At 48.4% G+C, this 14,483-nt stretch overlaps 9 protein-coding genes across 9 annotated transcripts; 5 read left to right on the top strand and 4 right to left on the bottom strand.

Annotated features, from left to right (window-relative positions):
• Positions 1 to 381: 381 nt before the first annotated feature.
• Positions 382 to 757, bottom strand: LTR64_003260 (uncharacterized protein; the record flags this gene model as incomplete). The annotated part of the gene is made up of 2 exons (XM_064897620.1): positions 382 to 517; positions 630 to 757. 2 exons carry the CDS (start codon positions 755 to 757, stop codon positions 382 to 384), a joined length of 264 nt encoding a protein of 87 aa, XP_064756570.1.
• Positions 758 to 1,230: 473 nt separating this feature from the next.
• Positions 1,231 to 1,956, bottom strand: trs31 (Trafficking protein particle complex subunit 31; the record flags this gene model as incomplete). The annotated part of the gene is made up of 1 exon (XM_064897619.1): positions 1,231 to 1,956. The coding sequence occupies one exon, from the start codon at positions 1,954 to 1,956 to the stop codon at positions 1,231 to 1,233; it is 726 nt and encodes a 241-aa protein (XP_064756569.1).
• A 199-nt stretch (positions 1,957 to 2,155) lies between these two features.
• Positions 2,156 to 3,524, bottom strand: LTR64_003258 (uncharacterized protein; the record flags this gene model as incomplete). Its single annotated transcript, XM_064897618.1, has 2 exons — positions 2,156 to 2,330; positions 2,377 to 3,524. The coding sequence occupies 2 exons, from the start codon at positions 3,522 to 3,524 to the stop codon at positions 2,156 to 2,158; spliced, it is 1,323 nt and encodes a 440-aa protein (XP_064756568.1).
• Positions 3,525 to 3,552: 28 nt separating this feature from the next.
• LTR64_003257 (uncharacterized protein) lies at positions 3,553 to 3,880 on the bottom strand (the record flags this gene model as incomplete). Its single annotated transcript, XM_064897617.1, has 2 exons — positions 3,553 to 3,723; positions 3,779 to 3,880. The coding sequence occupies 2 exons, from the start codon at positions 3,878 to 3,880 to the stop codon at positions 3,553 to 3,555; spliced, it is 273 nt and encodes a 90-aa protein (XP_064756567.1).
• A 1,078-nt stretch (positions 3,881 to 4,958) lies between these two features.
• LTR64_003256 (uncharacterized protein) lies at positions 4,959 to 6,126 on the top strand (the record flags this gene model as incomplete). The annotated part of the gene is made up of 3 exons (XM_064897616.1): positions 4,959 to 5,420; positions 5,495 to 5,664; positions 5,718 to 6,126. The coding sequence occupies 3 exons, from the start codon at positions 4,959 to 4,961 to the stop codon at positions 6,124 to 6,126; spliced, it is 1,041 nt and encodes a 346-aa protein (XP_064756566.1).
• Positions 6,127 to 8,925: 2,799 nt separating this feature from the next.
• Positions 8,926 to 9,987, top strand: LTR64_003255 (uncharacterized protein; the record flags this gene model as incomplete). Its single annotated transcript, XM_064897615.1, has 1 exon — positions 8,926 to 9,987. The coding sequence occupies one exon, from the start codon at positions 8,926 to 8,928 to the stop codon at positions 9,985 to 9,987; it is 1,062 nt and encodes a 353-aa protein (XP_064756565.1).
• Positions 9,988 to 10,629: 642 nt separating this feature from the next.
• LAS1 (rRNA-processing protein las1) lies at positions 10,630 to 11,357 on the top strand (the record flags this gene model as incomplete). The annotated part of the gene is given in 2 exon segments (XM_064897614.1): positions 10,630 to 11,225; positions 11,237 to 11,357. 2 exon segments carry the CDS (start codon positions 10,630 to 10,632, stop codon positions 11,355 to 11,357), a joined length of 717 nt encoding a protein of 238 aa, XP_064756564.1.
• Positions 11,358 to 11,732: 375 nt separating this feature from the next.
• LTR64_003253 (uncharacterized protein) lies at positions 11,733 to 13,427 on the top strand (the record flags this gene model as incomplete). The annotated part of the gene is made up of 1 exon (XM_064897613.1): positions 11,733 to 13,427. The coding sequence occupies one exon, from the start codon at positions 11,733 to 11,735 to the stop codon at positions 13,425 to 13,427; it is 1,695 nt and encodes a 564-aa protein (XP_064756563.1).
• A 134-nt stretch (positions 13,428 to 13,561) lies between these two features.
• Positions 13,562 to 14,438, top strand: GLO2_2 (Cytoplasmic glyoxalase II; the record flags this gene model as incomplete). The annotated part of the gene is made up of 3 exons (XM_064897612.1): positions 13,562 to 13,586; positions 13,635 to 13,722; positions 13,772 to 14,438. 3 exons carry the CDS (start codon positions 13,562 to 13,564, stop codon positions 14,436 to 14,438), a joined length of 780 nt encoding a protein of 259 aa, XP_064756562.1.
• Positions 14,439 to 14,483: the final 45 nt, after the last annotated feature.

The following is a 14,483-nucleotide window of genomic DNA, read 5'->3' as shown; positions in this document are numbered from 1 at the left end:
GATGTAAGTGAGATCGGTGACCGCACCTAAGCCTTTTGAAGCTTGAGTTTATATGTTTGACCTTTCTGAATTCTTAACGACTTCTCTGCCGGTAGCGTCTTAATTGCTATTTGACAAGAGGCCAAGGTTGACGTTGCTGAATTGGGTGTCAGGTCATTCGGGATAGTGAAAGCCCGAAAGTTGTGAGAGACGCGACTTCGACGGCTAAGGGGACTGAATGGCTAGACCACGTCGCAACTCGAGGTCAGCAGCCAGGTATGAGGGTCAGTTGACGAATTAGTCCTCGGCGAACGATCATCGTGCGTGAGGCTGTCCTAGTGTCAGAGGGGTTGGGTATAGGCTTTGAGCTTACGCTGCAGATTCTTTCCGGCCTGGAGTGCCTCACGCGATGCCAGCGACTGCATACCAATCGACAATGCTGAAGTCGGGGTGGGACAGCACTCGCAAGATGTAGTTTACGTCTTTTCCGGTGCTGTACACCATGTCGTACGCCTGGAAGGAATCGCGGTTGATATGGCTGTCAAGAACCAATGGATGGAATATCGAGCAGTGTATTCAAAGACATTATGCGATATGCGAGCAAGAATGCTAGGGTGCAAGACAGAAGAAAGAAGAGAAGGAATACGTACGCTTTGTTGGCATTTGAAAGACTGCTCTCTACAGCGACAGCAGCCCAATCACTTCGCGGCAGATCAGTGTGCTTGAGAACAAGCAGGATGTATTCCAAGGCACTCTCTGCATTTGTCGAGGGCGCCATGTTGATGTCGTAGTCGTTGGTTCTGAATCTTTGGCAACAATTGACTGACAAGGTTGTGTGGAATATTGCAGATACAGCCAGAAGTGAAAGCCGAAATACACAGTGCCAACCTCAATGGTGCAGGGTGAAGTGCGACTGACCTGGGTTTCCGTTTGCCATCACTCGGTGGTTCAACGCTTGCAGGCCAGTCGTGTAGATGCTGGGGCTCGTTTATGAGCTCATACTCCTTCAAGGCTACTCTACTGCTTACAATGCTCAACTTTAGCTCGACTGAAGTGTTGCTGCCTCCATTGTGCTTCGACCGAGAGATCGTGTAATTGTCTTGGCCAAGATCTTTAGTCAATTGACATGCCTCGAGACCCATGCAATCGAGCGTTCCTGGTTGGGCGAAGGATAACTATGGCTGCTGTCGACAATTGAGCCCATGCCGGCTGGTCTTCTCTTAGATGTTTGGCTGATTGATCCTATTTGTCTCACTTTATTCCTTGCCTGTCTAGCTCTCTTTCCCTCTCCATGACCTGCTCGTCGAAGGCGACCAGAAAAACAGTACGATTTGGCCATACATCAGTTCCTTGATTGTGTGCGCTAACCTTGCATTGAAAACCTGCACCGTCGCAAAGACCTTCAATAATACCTGCGATGAAGGCGGCAACACTAAGCTGGCTCATCTCTTTCGGAATAGAAATGTAGGTGTTCGTTAGCGGAGTATTGTCAATGATCATATATTTGGATGGATCTGAAGTATCTTGCTCCAGCGAATCTGCAGGACGAGAAAACAGTAAGGGATAGAGCTTGTTGTTGATCAGAGTCAGAAGAGGTAGAATGCGTAACGGTCTAGCAGCAGGTGTGGAACTAGATGATGAGCTTCCTGCTGGACTTGCACGATACAGCAGAAGATCAAGCAGTTTCATTCCAAGTGGGTAGCCCTGCTCGTTCAACTTCTTCTCAAAGTCCGAAACACTCTTAATCTTCTTCTGTGCATATGTGACCATTTCCATGAAGAGGAAGGCGAAACTGGCACGGCTTAGTTCGGCATTGCGACTGCGATTGAGGTTGCGGTCATAGATGGTTTTACGGTTTGAGGGCAATCGTAGACCAGCTCCTGCAAAGGACGGTGTCGACGAGCTGGATGGACGTGAGTCATGTGAATATGAGGGACTGGAATACATGGCAGTCGAGAAAGACGGTGGTACCGCCATTCTGTCTTGTCTAAACCATTGCTGTTCGACTGAAGTGTTGATAGGGCCGTGGTTCGAGTGAAGTTAAGCCACTCTGAGTGGCAAGTTAGCCGAATATTGCATTTCAAACCTGAATTGAGCTACCACAGTAGAGCTACCAAATTGAATGCTAGTTTCTATTATATGCTATGGTCTTTTTCGTCGCAAATAACCCAACAACTCAGCTCTTCCCGCTGTCGTCTTTGAACGCTTTCTGCCTCTGTCTGGAGTTCCATTGCAGCGTTCTCGAGATACTGTTAACCCAGTCTTCACTCTTCCTTCCTGGCGGCATGACATGAGCGAATGGATATCTAGATGCTGAAATGGTGACATAGTCTCCTGGCTGGAGCTCGACCCTGTGAATGTTAGTGTCTGATCGCACTCCAGGAGCGGTCTACTCACCTTTCTCGCCCATCGAAACTGGCCCAAGAGCTAGTTCTAGCGTCATACGGCACAGCCAGTCTGAGCACCATTGTGTCTGGAAGTACGATTGGACGAAAAGATAGTGTATGAGCACATATCGCCGTCACAAGTATCACAGGGTTTTCTGGATGGCATAGAGACCCCCCTGCTGCAAGATTATAGGCTGTCGAACCGGTCGGCGTAGCCACGCATATGCCGTCCGCTTGCACTGTGGTTAGATGATCACCATCTCCGAAGAGCTCTATCGTAGACATTGTCGGGTTTGGTCCTCGGTCTACGACAATGTCATTTAGTATCTCGAATGTGCGATCAGGTTTGTGTGTTCGGTTGTCGCCAGCTTCCTCACCGATGAGCTCTTCTACTACGTCCCTGTCTTCGCTCTTTCGGTATTCCTTTTGCTTCCTCATAACTGTACCCTCAAATCTTAGGCGCAAGCTAATGGTGATGCCATCACTAAACGCCTTTTCCAAAGTATTCTGATAGTCATTAAAGTCGAACTTGGTCAAAAAGCCTAGAGAACCCATGGAGAAAGAAAGGACTGGCGGAACCACTCTTTGAAACAGCCAGCTAGAGTAAAGTACGGTGCCATCGCCACCAAGCAGGACGCAAAAGTCAAATGTATGCGGCCGCTTTCTGGCGAGCTCATTGTCCCAGTACTTCAATCGGCCCTCGAACGAGGGATTGCCTTTGAGTAGTGCTTCTGCACCAAACGATTCATTGTCTTTCATCGTGTGCTCGACATAGACTGTGTAACGGACAGCACGATCCGGAGAGAGTAGCCACTCCGTCAGCTCACGAGACTTCGTTACCAAGCTCGGGTCGTGTGCTTTGGTAAGCAAGAAAATCGTTTGGATATTCAGCTTGACTTTGATACTTTGCAGCTTCTTTGCCATGTTGCGAACATTCAGCGCCATCTCAGATAACTGTTTTTTAGTCAACAATCGAGAATGAGTTGCTCGTGGCTCATCGTGTTGAGGAGGCGATGTCCCATTGCGCATCTCGGTCGCGCCATCAGTTGTAGTCTCATTGATGGACTCCAGCACTCCATCGAGCTTATTCTCGACCTTCGGCTGATCACCTGTAGAGGTTTTTTCTACCAACTTGTGCACGTAACATTGAGAAGTCATTCTTTGTGCTTTCTGTCTTCCAGAAACTTCAGGCCTTTCCGCTTGGACTATCGACGATTTTCTGCGCCAGACGTTGTCCTGGTCGAATTCGACCTAATGGCATCAGTTCTTTGACGATAAGTAAGTTGCTAAGCATGTATGACGTGAGGATTACCTCCATATGTCCATTCTCTTCATCATCCGTCGAGTCACCTTGTGCCTGCATTTAGTTAGCCTACAAAGTCTTTACACCGAGTGGTGCAGGTCGCTCATACACCAGATCCAGATCCAGATCCAGGTCCGGATCCATGACCGACAGTCAGGTAGTCGCTGATGCCTCTGTTCAAATGAGGCGCCGAGTTTTGCTTGCTTGACATTGTGTCTACTGTCTCTTGACTTTAATCGTCGAAGATAGTCAGATTAACTACAATGTTTTTTTTCCCTAATCGTTCGGCTCATGCTCACGTATAGTCGTTTTCACTTTGGTAATGACGTACTCGGCAACCGGTTGACTACACGCGTGTCTTGCCCTGGCGTCGCGTGGATTGCACGAACTTAGTCAGCTTGTCTGGGCTGAGTAACAACTTCAAGATACTATGGTGGGCAAGACGCTGTTCCTACAATACACGCTACATATCGACAGAGAAGCCATCGTGTGCCATGTATGGTATGTTGAACAAATGCGTGGATCTATGGTCTGTGACCCTCCTGCACAGACCGTGGCAGACTTTTGCCTGGCTTCACGAGTGACCCTGGTTCTCAGACAAGAACGTGCTATGTATCGTCTGATGAGATGAGTCTACCATATCAATGGATGAGCATCGAAAACCTGTTGATGACGTGTCCTCACGAGCCAGATCCGACAAAGGTAGGTCAGGGCTTATCAGTCTAAATGATAGGAGAAGTGGGTGGACGCGTGCTACATGACTGAAGAGCTATCTTGGTATATGCCGAAAGAAGCGAGCCGCAAAGCTAAAACCACAGTTGTCAAGGATTTGATATCGAAACTTTATGCTACCTTCTCGTGTACTTGTGTGCAATGCCACGAGGCCTCTCCGCCCGACAAGCCCTTGGCATAGACACATCACACGTGGCGGAAGCATCCCGATACAAACACGTTTCCAGTTAAGGGCTTGTGGTATTACTCTGTGCCATGCCTAATTTTGATGCTACGATGTGCCCTCCACTGCTGCATAGCGACGAGGAATGGATCTACTCTCGTTGCCAATGCTGGGGCTTTCTTGGCAATATCTCGTCCTAGACCTTGCGCTTCACACCAAGTAACGATGAGACAGACTTCATTCGTCATATTGCAGGATATCAGCGGCATAAACGATGTGACCAGGCTTGCGGCAGCTATCAGTGCAGCACAAACACTACTTATATATCTACTGATGCTAGGTGCTTGCTGCTCAACTATAGGGTCTGCTCCTTCTCCCACCACTCAGTCGCACGATGTCCTCTACCAAGAACGCTACCGAGTATACTGGTACTACACCGCCAACACCACCGTCAAGACACCAGGATGAAGGACAAACACCGGACAAGCAGCCATGGCACAAGTCCGCCTACGTGCTTCTAAAACAGCCAGGGTCTGCGTTACAGATCATCATCGCGGCCATCCTAGCGATAGCTATAGGCTTAGCTGTGACAGCAACCGTTGATGATGTTCCCGAAGCTGCCCCTGTTATCCTCGAGATCCCCGGCACGTTATGGCTTCGGGCTCTGCGGGCTACAGTTCTACCACTGATTGTTACAGCGATCATTCTAGCTGTGCAAAACCTAAAAGCGATGGCAAGTGGTGGCGCAAAATTGGCTCGCTGGACAATCTTCTACTATGTTGCCACGACTTGCCTTGCAATAGTTCACAGCATCATTTTGGTGGATCTAGTCTGGCGACGCCTCATGGTGCAGGTCGTGCCTCGATAGCTGGGATGACGATCCATCTCTTCATCGTTCTACCGATCATTTTCTTTGCTGTGGTTAGACAGAATCCTTACGCCTACTGGGCGAAATGTGCACCTGCCTGGATTACAGCGTGGGGCTCTGCTTCATCTGCTGCCACACTACCTGTCACCATTCGTCAGTTGAATGCTCGGCAAGTACCTGAAGTGATTGTTAAATTCACCGCTCCTCTTGGGGCGTTGATCAATATGGATGGGTAGGTCAATCGGGGCTCGCGTCTTTGTCTACGCATATGCTGACCATTCGCAGCACTGCAATCTATTTTCCTGTCGTCGTGGTTTTCCTCGCCATCACACAAGGCATAACTCTAAATGCAGGAGACTATACACTTATCGTCCTCCTCTCAGTCCTTTCCTCAATCGCCACTACGCCCATTCCCTCTTCGTCGCTCGTACTTACCGTAATGATCGCAGGCTCAGTTGGAATCCCAATTACTGGGATGTACGCTGTGGTCGTTGCCATAGACTGGTTCATCGACCGGTTCAGAACCATGACGAATGTCAGTGGTGATTTGTTTGCGGCAAGAATCTTGGAGAAGATTACTGGCATCACGGACGAAAACACGCCTTTTGTGGGCGAACCGGGCACCTTGAACGGAACAACGGCAGACGATAATCGCAGAGAGGTGGTGGAAAGCGATAAGAGAGCTGAGGCGTGATGAGCGCTAAAGAACCAAAGACGTCGACGTCTGACAAATGCTCATTTGTGAGTACGAACAGCCGGACAGAGTCAATGGGCACAATAGTGCTATGAGGGAGTACATAGCATCCACAAGCAGACCATCTCAAGTTCAGAGGACATCAGCAACAAGCTATGGCACATTTCGGCGACGATATCTTGTCTTCATATGCCCATCCAAAAGACCGGTCCAGGCACTGTAGCCATTCTAGATCCACATCTAATTACTGACATTGCTGGTTTGGTGGCTGCGTGTTAGGTTCTCCAGGCCCAATCGGGTCACCTCTTGAAGTCCCCTGAAAAGTCACTATGTATCCGAGCAATTCCTTGGTACTGAACGACGACGGCGCGAGTAGAGTTCTTAAGTGAAAACCGGGCTGAGCAAAATTTTGAAAGCTGGCACGGGATCGACTGAAAGCAATTGTTGCATGTTGGGCAGCGGCGACCAGTCGTTACTCTACATCAATCGCATCCGAAAACTTCGCCCCACTTTTACCGCCTTCACCACTGCAGCTGTGGGGCTCCGAGTACTCGTACTCGTACTATCTCATTAACATCCAAAGCGTGTCTTGGCAGGATATTTAGATTCAGCTCCGGTGGCTTCAACCACGCCAACCGCGATCATAGCAACAACGATGTATACTGTATCGTGCCAGTAGCTTTTTGGAATCGACGAGAGGGTCTATACAGCTCCGACCATAAGTGTGCCAAAACAGCCACCGCAAAGCCCTGGCATGCTGTATCAAATGTCGTAAAAGGTTTCTCGCGACATATGCGGCACAGATATGACCCGATCATCCTCCCGACACTGTATTTCTCAGTCTGCATGAATGCAGGCATTGTCGATCTCTGTGTCAAATCAACAAGAGTCATTCGCTGACATAGTAGCACGACTCAAGACAGAGTCGTGATGAAAAAGCGGCACAGCTTGTGCCCCTGTGCGTTCGACCAGGGGTATACTGTGTAGTGTAGAGAGCTGCAGGTTGTTCATGAAAGAACGAACACCAGGAAGCGCAAGAACTAATAAAGCTAGCGAGAAATCCAGGTGCAACGTTCAGCGATCTCAGACTCGAAAAAGTATCCCTGGTATGCACTAGTGCGTACCACTTTTGGAGTCTTGCTTCGGCTCAAGTTAGAATTCCGTACTTCATGCAGATGTGGTGGCCATGTTGTCGTATTTTGACGTTGCGGCTTAGCGATGACGCCAGTATCTATCATCAAAGGGTGATCCTTTTGCGGTTCGAACAACAAGGCAAGGTTAGGAGAAAGAGTCGAACGATATCCTGTAAATCCACGTCTTTTGAGCCATTGAGCCATTGAGCCTCGGATCCTAGTAGCCAGTTAGTGAGTAAAAAGAAGCTGTCTTGCTGAGAGCACCAATGTGCAAATCGATTATCGAGCTCACCCGTACCGCTTCGTGTTTGATTGACCACGTTGTTATCTAAACCTGTAATGGTTAGATTGAGTGGAGATGACACTGCAAGCTCCAAGTATATGAACATGGCGCGTGAATACAGCCTGGGCGTTGGCCAGAAGCTGTATCAGAGCAACGATCACACTATGGTGTTTGGCTAGTCAGGATCAACTCTTTCTGATGCGCTAACGCAAAGCATGATGTATTGACGGCCACGGTGGTATTGGAAGTGACGATCCAAATTTCTTGGTGTCGGCATAAAGCTCCAGATCCTCCCGTAAAGGTTAATCGTCTGGGAAAGCGGATGCAGCGAAGGAAAAGGCGTTGTTAGTTTTCAGTAATCCTCCGCCTATCATCACAACTGCAGCATTCTCTGCTGCTTGGGACAACCTTTACTTCATTCCGGTTCAGCCACTTCTGCAAATTGCTATTAACGCCCCGGTTTTACTGCAGCGATTGTGGTGAGGGTCCGCTGATTGACTTCTGCCGTCCACTGACGACCCCTCACAACCTGATCGAGATCATGACTGGTGGTCTCCGCCTGCGGCTGCAGCGTTTACCATGGAACTCCCATACCCTGTTGCGACCACACCGTACGGTTCTTCAGGAAAGTATAATTCCAGCCACGGCAATGATGACAATCATGTGTTCGGATCATGCTGAATAGTTGACTTTCCTTTGCTGTTGTAGCTGCGACAATCGGCCAATAACACTGTTTGTGTGCTACGTTGGGATTGTTTACGAGTAGTAAAGTCTCGTGTCGGTTTGACACAATGATACTGGAAACAAGGACGATTTGGCGGTCTGTGCCAAATGAGATATGCAGTATCCACCACAAATGTCATCCTTGTCGCCCCCAATGATCATGAAAGCTGACGCCTCAAGCTCGAAACTATAAGCCCATATCATCCCTTGTTCCTGTGAGTCGTTCCGAAGACATCTTGATGAGTGCTAGTCCTTGTTCGGCATTCCTATCTTTCTAGATCTAGTGGATCGTCATGAGGTAAGTTTGACGGACTGTCCACCACCACCTGACGGTGTGGTTCTGCATTGTTCGATCTGTCCTTGCTCCCACAAATCCCAAGCTTTGAATCTGCATATTTGCAACCCCTTCAAGAACCTAGTCAACTCATTCCCGTGACGCAGGATGATTCATGGTACCTGGTCCGACCAGGTCGTTTGTCACAGACACTAGGCTTTCAAACAACAGAAGCTGTTTGACAAGGTTTGCTTGTTACAGACTGCCCAGCACAGTGGTTTGATCTCTGACATCTATTACTCGCCGTCCATGTCTCGTCTTTGGTCGTACGTTTTTTCACTTCACATCTTGCAGCTTCTTCTCATCTATTAACCGCGTTCGTCGCCATGTCTAACTGGAAGATGAACGCTGATTGGAGGTTCAGCTTTACGACCGACACCTCCAATATTGCTTCCGTCCCTCACAATATCACAACACACTTTAAGGATTCATCGAAGGTCAGCAAACCAAACAGCCGTAAACAAAGTCCATACCACAACTTGCGAAGAAGAGTAACAACACATCTACCCTCACGAACTGGGCCTGCTGTCGACCACCAAATACGAGCTGGAAATGCTCAGGATCGGATCTATGGTGCTGGCATACAACCTCGTCCAGTCAGTTGGCATCCCGATTTTGCTGGTGGTTTCTCAGCTCAGCAACCCATATTCCAGCATTCTGAACCGCAACAGTGGAACGCGTCAACGAACACTGCTGTGGCCTACGGACTTTTCACGCCCGTTCCTGCCCCGACCATGGTAGAGTCATATCTCGATTGCCCGAACGTGCCACTCAATCAGATGGCTGACCAAAACATGAATCTTTTGCATTACGACCATCAATACTTCAATACATACCATGAATACGATCAGAATATCAACAGCTATACTCCCTTGTCTATGTCTGGTGTTGACACGACAAATCATCAATCGCGAGATATGACCTGGCCTATGCTTCCTGCTACTGGCTGCACCAATTTCCCGACTGCGCCATCGTCTCCAGCATATTTACCAATACCAGAATTAGGTCAATCTTTCGCAGAGACACGATTTGAAGAAGAGAGCAGCACAGAAGAATTGGTCGGTCTAGGTCTGTACGACTCGCCAGACCAAGTGCGGTCCGCAAACCTCTTGTTCAATGGATCTTCGCCAGTACGGCGAAAGGGCTTGAAACTAGAAGAGTCTTTCGAACCAACACCAGAGGTCGATGCAGACGAAGATGATGTCGAATATGATCTAGCAGCAGGGGAAGATTTGTTTTCTTTGGCGGACGTGTCTCGGCAGCTTTCCGAGTCCATGGTCGGGAATATGCCTCAGCCGAACACATCGTCAATGCATTATTACGATTATGCTCCAACACAGTTTCTGCAGCACCAAACAGGACACGCAGTAGCGTCTGGTTGGATATAGATGTGCTTCCCAGCGATTTGATTTGGTTCAAGCGTTCAAGCGTTTTCGTTTCGGTCTGCTAGCATAACGACCATTTTTGAGATATTATATTCGTACAAATACGTACCTTGAATTATAAGGGGAAAATGTTGCTCTGTTTGCTACGCATTTTCGTCTCTTAGACTCTTATTGAGGTATAAGACTCTCCTAGATTTGATGCTGAACGAAGGTAGTCAATGGTTTCTGTACATGTTCTACTCAAGTACTACTACTGTGCTCACAAAAATTAACGCGAAAAAAGTTGCCGTGGAATGCACTCTACAAGGGCTCGAGGTTCGGCATGTGACATGGCACAATTTCGTCGGCTTTGCACCTGCTGAATAAATTGGTACTGGTAATTCAGGTCTCGTACAAGAACGTACTCAACAACCACTCATCCCTTATATCCTTCAACCCTCGATAGATCAAGCACAGTAAAATCAGATACATCTAACCAGCTGCTGATCACACTTATGAAACGAACAAAGTGCAGTTTGTGATACGTACTGTTCTCGACTCAGTAGTGTCTTACATCTTATGTCTACACCGGCAATTCTTGGATGAGTACTCATCTTCTTTGACACTCATTAAGAGCCAGATTCAGGCGCCAGAAGCTCGTGTACCATGAATACGAACATCCCAGGGCCCTGGCAAAATGAGGCCGAGCTCGCCATGGTCAGAGACTGGTTCTACCCTAGCCACTCGGTAGAAGACCCATACGAGTTAAAGTCACGAGAAGACATGCGATCTGAAGCAATAGCTCGTGTCAACGTTTGGACCTTCAAGTCGCACAAAACTCCAGTCGCTGTGATATCGACAGCTGATCTGACAGACTCAATCATACACTATGAAAAGATGGTGAGCACAAATAATCCCGATTCTTATCGTGCAGTACAATTTATGTTTGCATTTGCGTTCTTGCGCTTTGTGAACAGCTTCGTTGATCGAGACGTCGCGAAGGCAGCTACTGCAGCACTAATCACGAGTGAGGACGACGACGATGACGAGACTTCTGTCAAGATTGCTGGAGAGTCGTCAATGTATGCTCATGCAGCAGCTATTTCGATGCCGAATCGCTTCGTGGATCTAAGGCACCAGGTTAGCCATGGTCAGCTTCCTGATGTCAAAGCACTTCGGGATGCAGCAAATGAAGGCTTGACATGGTTATGGGAGAGATGGTGGAAGGGCAATGCTACAGGAGATCCTACGACAGCATTGAGGTATTTCAAAGCTACGAGCGAGCTCAGAGCGCAGACACAGAGGCCGGCGTAGCCACCAATGCCGTGCGAGCGACTATTTTGCGAAGCAAAAAGCTGATCGACTGGCCATCACAATCACTTGACTACAAGTAATGTCCATGCGTTTGTGAAAGGCGCGTATGGCTTCACTTGGTGCGGAAATAACGGCGAGTCGCGTCTCTGTAAATTATATGTAGCAGCAGTCGATTAGAAAAAGCAAGCCTTTTCTATGTAGCAGGAAGTGATCAATTTTCCATCTTGGGCCCTTTCCATCTTTCAGTGCCCGTGCGCCACCAGCCACCAATGACGCCTCATCCCTGTGCCTGCAATTGTGGTGAACAAACACCAGCACGATGAACCACTCGAACTATCCTCGGTGTGCAGACACTTTAGGTCGATCAAATCTTGCCGCACTACAGCGTCCATAGCTCAGCCATTCACCTATGTCTACCAATATAAGCTATATTCAGAATCCGATCTGCCACAGATATGAACCGCCTTGACACCAACGACGAGGATGCTCTCATCCAACAAACAGCAATACCACAACCATGGCAAACGTCACTTACAACTATCCTTCTCTTAGTTGCGGCATACTATGTATGGCCTTACCTCGTATACAACACGACTATCAAGCGGCGCATATACGATTTCTGCAACTCAATAGTGCCAACACGATCTCTCCACGTCGTGGAGAAAGTCGCAGCACGAATCTCTGCCTTACCGAAAGATTCGCCCGGCGACAGCGTGGCGGGCAGAACCAATCCCTTGACTAGGTTTTACGAAGGATCTGGCACTTCAGCAGTGGTGCAAAGAGCAAGAAGCCTTTCGGGGTTCGATAAAGTGGCAGCCGAAATCTCCTTCTCGGGACTTGGAAATTGGGACAACTCATGCTTCCAAAACAGCGTCCTCCAGGGTCTAGCGTCTTTACCGATGTTTCGAGATTTTGTGAACAAGAATTGGGATATGAGTGAGGCAGCAGGACTTAGTGCTCCAACATATCGAGCGTTGAAAGACTTTTTAGGTCAGCTGCTACAGGAAGTGGATGGTAAGAATATTTTGTGGCCACCCTCAACTCTCAGATCAATGAACACATGGCAACAGCAGGATGCGCAAGAGTACTTCTCGAAGATTATGGATGCGACAGAGAAAGAGGCTGTCAAATACCAGCGGACCATGACTAAGCGGATGGCACCTGCCCTCGACTGCCTGTCCCTGTCGACGTTCCACGAAGAAACACCAAAAACGAATCCTAAAGCCAATGCTGGGTGGTTGGACAACTACAGATCAGCTTGCTTCTCCCTTCAAGACAATCCCCTTGACGGCACTATCTCCCAATCCTTAAGGTGTCAAACTTGCAAATTTTCTGAAGGACTATCACTGATCCCGTTCAACTGTCTTACTCTCAACCTTGGACTTGGTGGTGATTGTGACGTGGAAGACCTTCTAGATGCGTACACAGCATCTGAGCTGATCGAGGGAGTTGTGTGCGATGAGTGTACAAAGCAAGCCCAACCCGCACCTTCACACCTCGAAGAGTCAAGTGACGGCCAGATGGTCTCGGAGTCAAGTTCAAAGGAAACCAAAGTACTCCGAACCAAAGAGAAGCAGATCCTCTTTGGCCGGCTTCCGCAAGACCTCGTTTTACACATCAACCGCAGCATCTTCGACGACTGGGGCAACCAGAAAAAGAACGTTGCATACGTCAGGTATCCTTCGATGCTCAGAATCGGACCTGACTGGATGGAGAAGTCTCTCATCGATAAAGATACTGACGTGCAGGCTGTTTACGAGCTACGTTGTATCGTCACTCACCAAGGTCGACACGACAATGGTCACTACGTTGCCTGCGGAAAGCGTGGCAAGCATTGGTATTCCTTCAACGATGAGGTGGTCACAAAACTTTCGGAAGAGCAAGTGCTTGCCAGAGGAAATGTCTTTATGCTCTTCTACGAGCAGGTGAATCGACAGCCCATGCTCGAGGTCTCAATCCCTGATAGCACTTCTTCGGAGGATTCATGTCAAACACCTGATTTCCAGCCTTCTCACGCATATCCAGGTCTAGAAAATACTCGGACCTCTGCTAAAGCTGCTCAACAGAGTATAGTGGCATTCACCCAATCATATGACGTCATTCGATCGCAGCTTCCGAATGTTCAGAGGGTGAACGCATCCGCGGCTTGACCTCCGCATGACAGCGAATTGCACTTCTAACAGCAAAGCTCCAACGACACGATCTATACGTTCATCCAATGCTTGTACCATCTCTCCTCAGGCCACTACTTCACACATCTCGCCAACCGTCGCTGAGAAGAGCCATGCATATCCAATCAATTCCTATGTGTATGTCCCCGAATATCAAGCAAGAGTGCTAGCCTTAACACTTACTAGGGGTTGGGTCGTCCAACAACTACGCCTATATCGTGACCGATGAAGACACTAAAGAGGGTATCATTATAGACCCTGCAAACCCTGAAGAGTATGTGAAGTGTATTGAAAGCGATGCAGGGCCGACTGACGCCTCGAAGAGCAGGACCACCTCTATCAGAAGCTATAAAGTCCGGTGCACTTAGACTGAAATCGATCGTGAACACACATCATCATTGGGACCACTCTGGAGGAAACTCAAAGATTCTTTCGAAACTACCTGAGAAGGTTCCGATTGTTGGTGGAAAGGACTGTCAAGCTGTCACAGAAACGCCGGCAGATAGATCGAAGTTCTCGATTGGCAACAACATCGAAGTGACGGCACTGTATACACCATGCCACACACAGGACAGCATATGCTGGTTCATGGAGGACAAGAGCAAGAACGAAAGAGCCGTGTTTACAGGTGATACTCTTTTCATTGGAGGTTGCGGAAGATTCTTTGAAGGCACCGCAAATGAAATGCATGTAGCACTGAACAAGACTCTGGCAAGCTTGCCGGACGATACAAAAGTCTTCCCGGGTCATGAGTACACCAAGGCGAACGTCAAGTTTTTGGCGAAGGTAGCACCAGACGATCCTGCCATCCAGAAGTTACAGAAACTGGCGGAGGACAACAAGGAGACGCAGGGACTAAGCACAATCGGAGATGAAAAGAAGCACAATTTATTCATGCGAGTGGATAGTGATGAGATGCGCAAAGCGACTGGGAAAACCGATCCTAACGAGGTTATGGATGAGTTAAGGACAATGAAGAACAATTCGTAGTGGTGTGTAATGGTTCGTGGAAATAGCAAAATTGAATTGTGCCGA

Source organism: Lithohypha guttulata (genome assembly GCF_036872675.1).
Source record: "Lithohypha guttulata strain CCFEE 5908 chromosome Unknown scaffold_2, whole genome shotgun sequence".
Taxonomy (NCBI): domain Eukaryota; kingdom Fungi; phylum Ascomycota; class Eurotiomycetes; order Chaetothyriales; family Trichomeriaceae; genus Lithohypha; species Lithohypha guttulata.
Note: the sequence above shows the minus strand (reverse complement) of the source record. Positions and strands in the feature narration are given on the sequence as shown.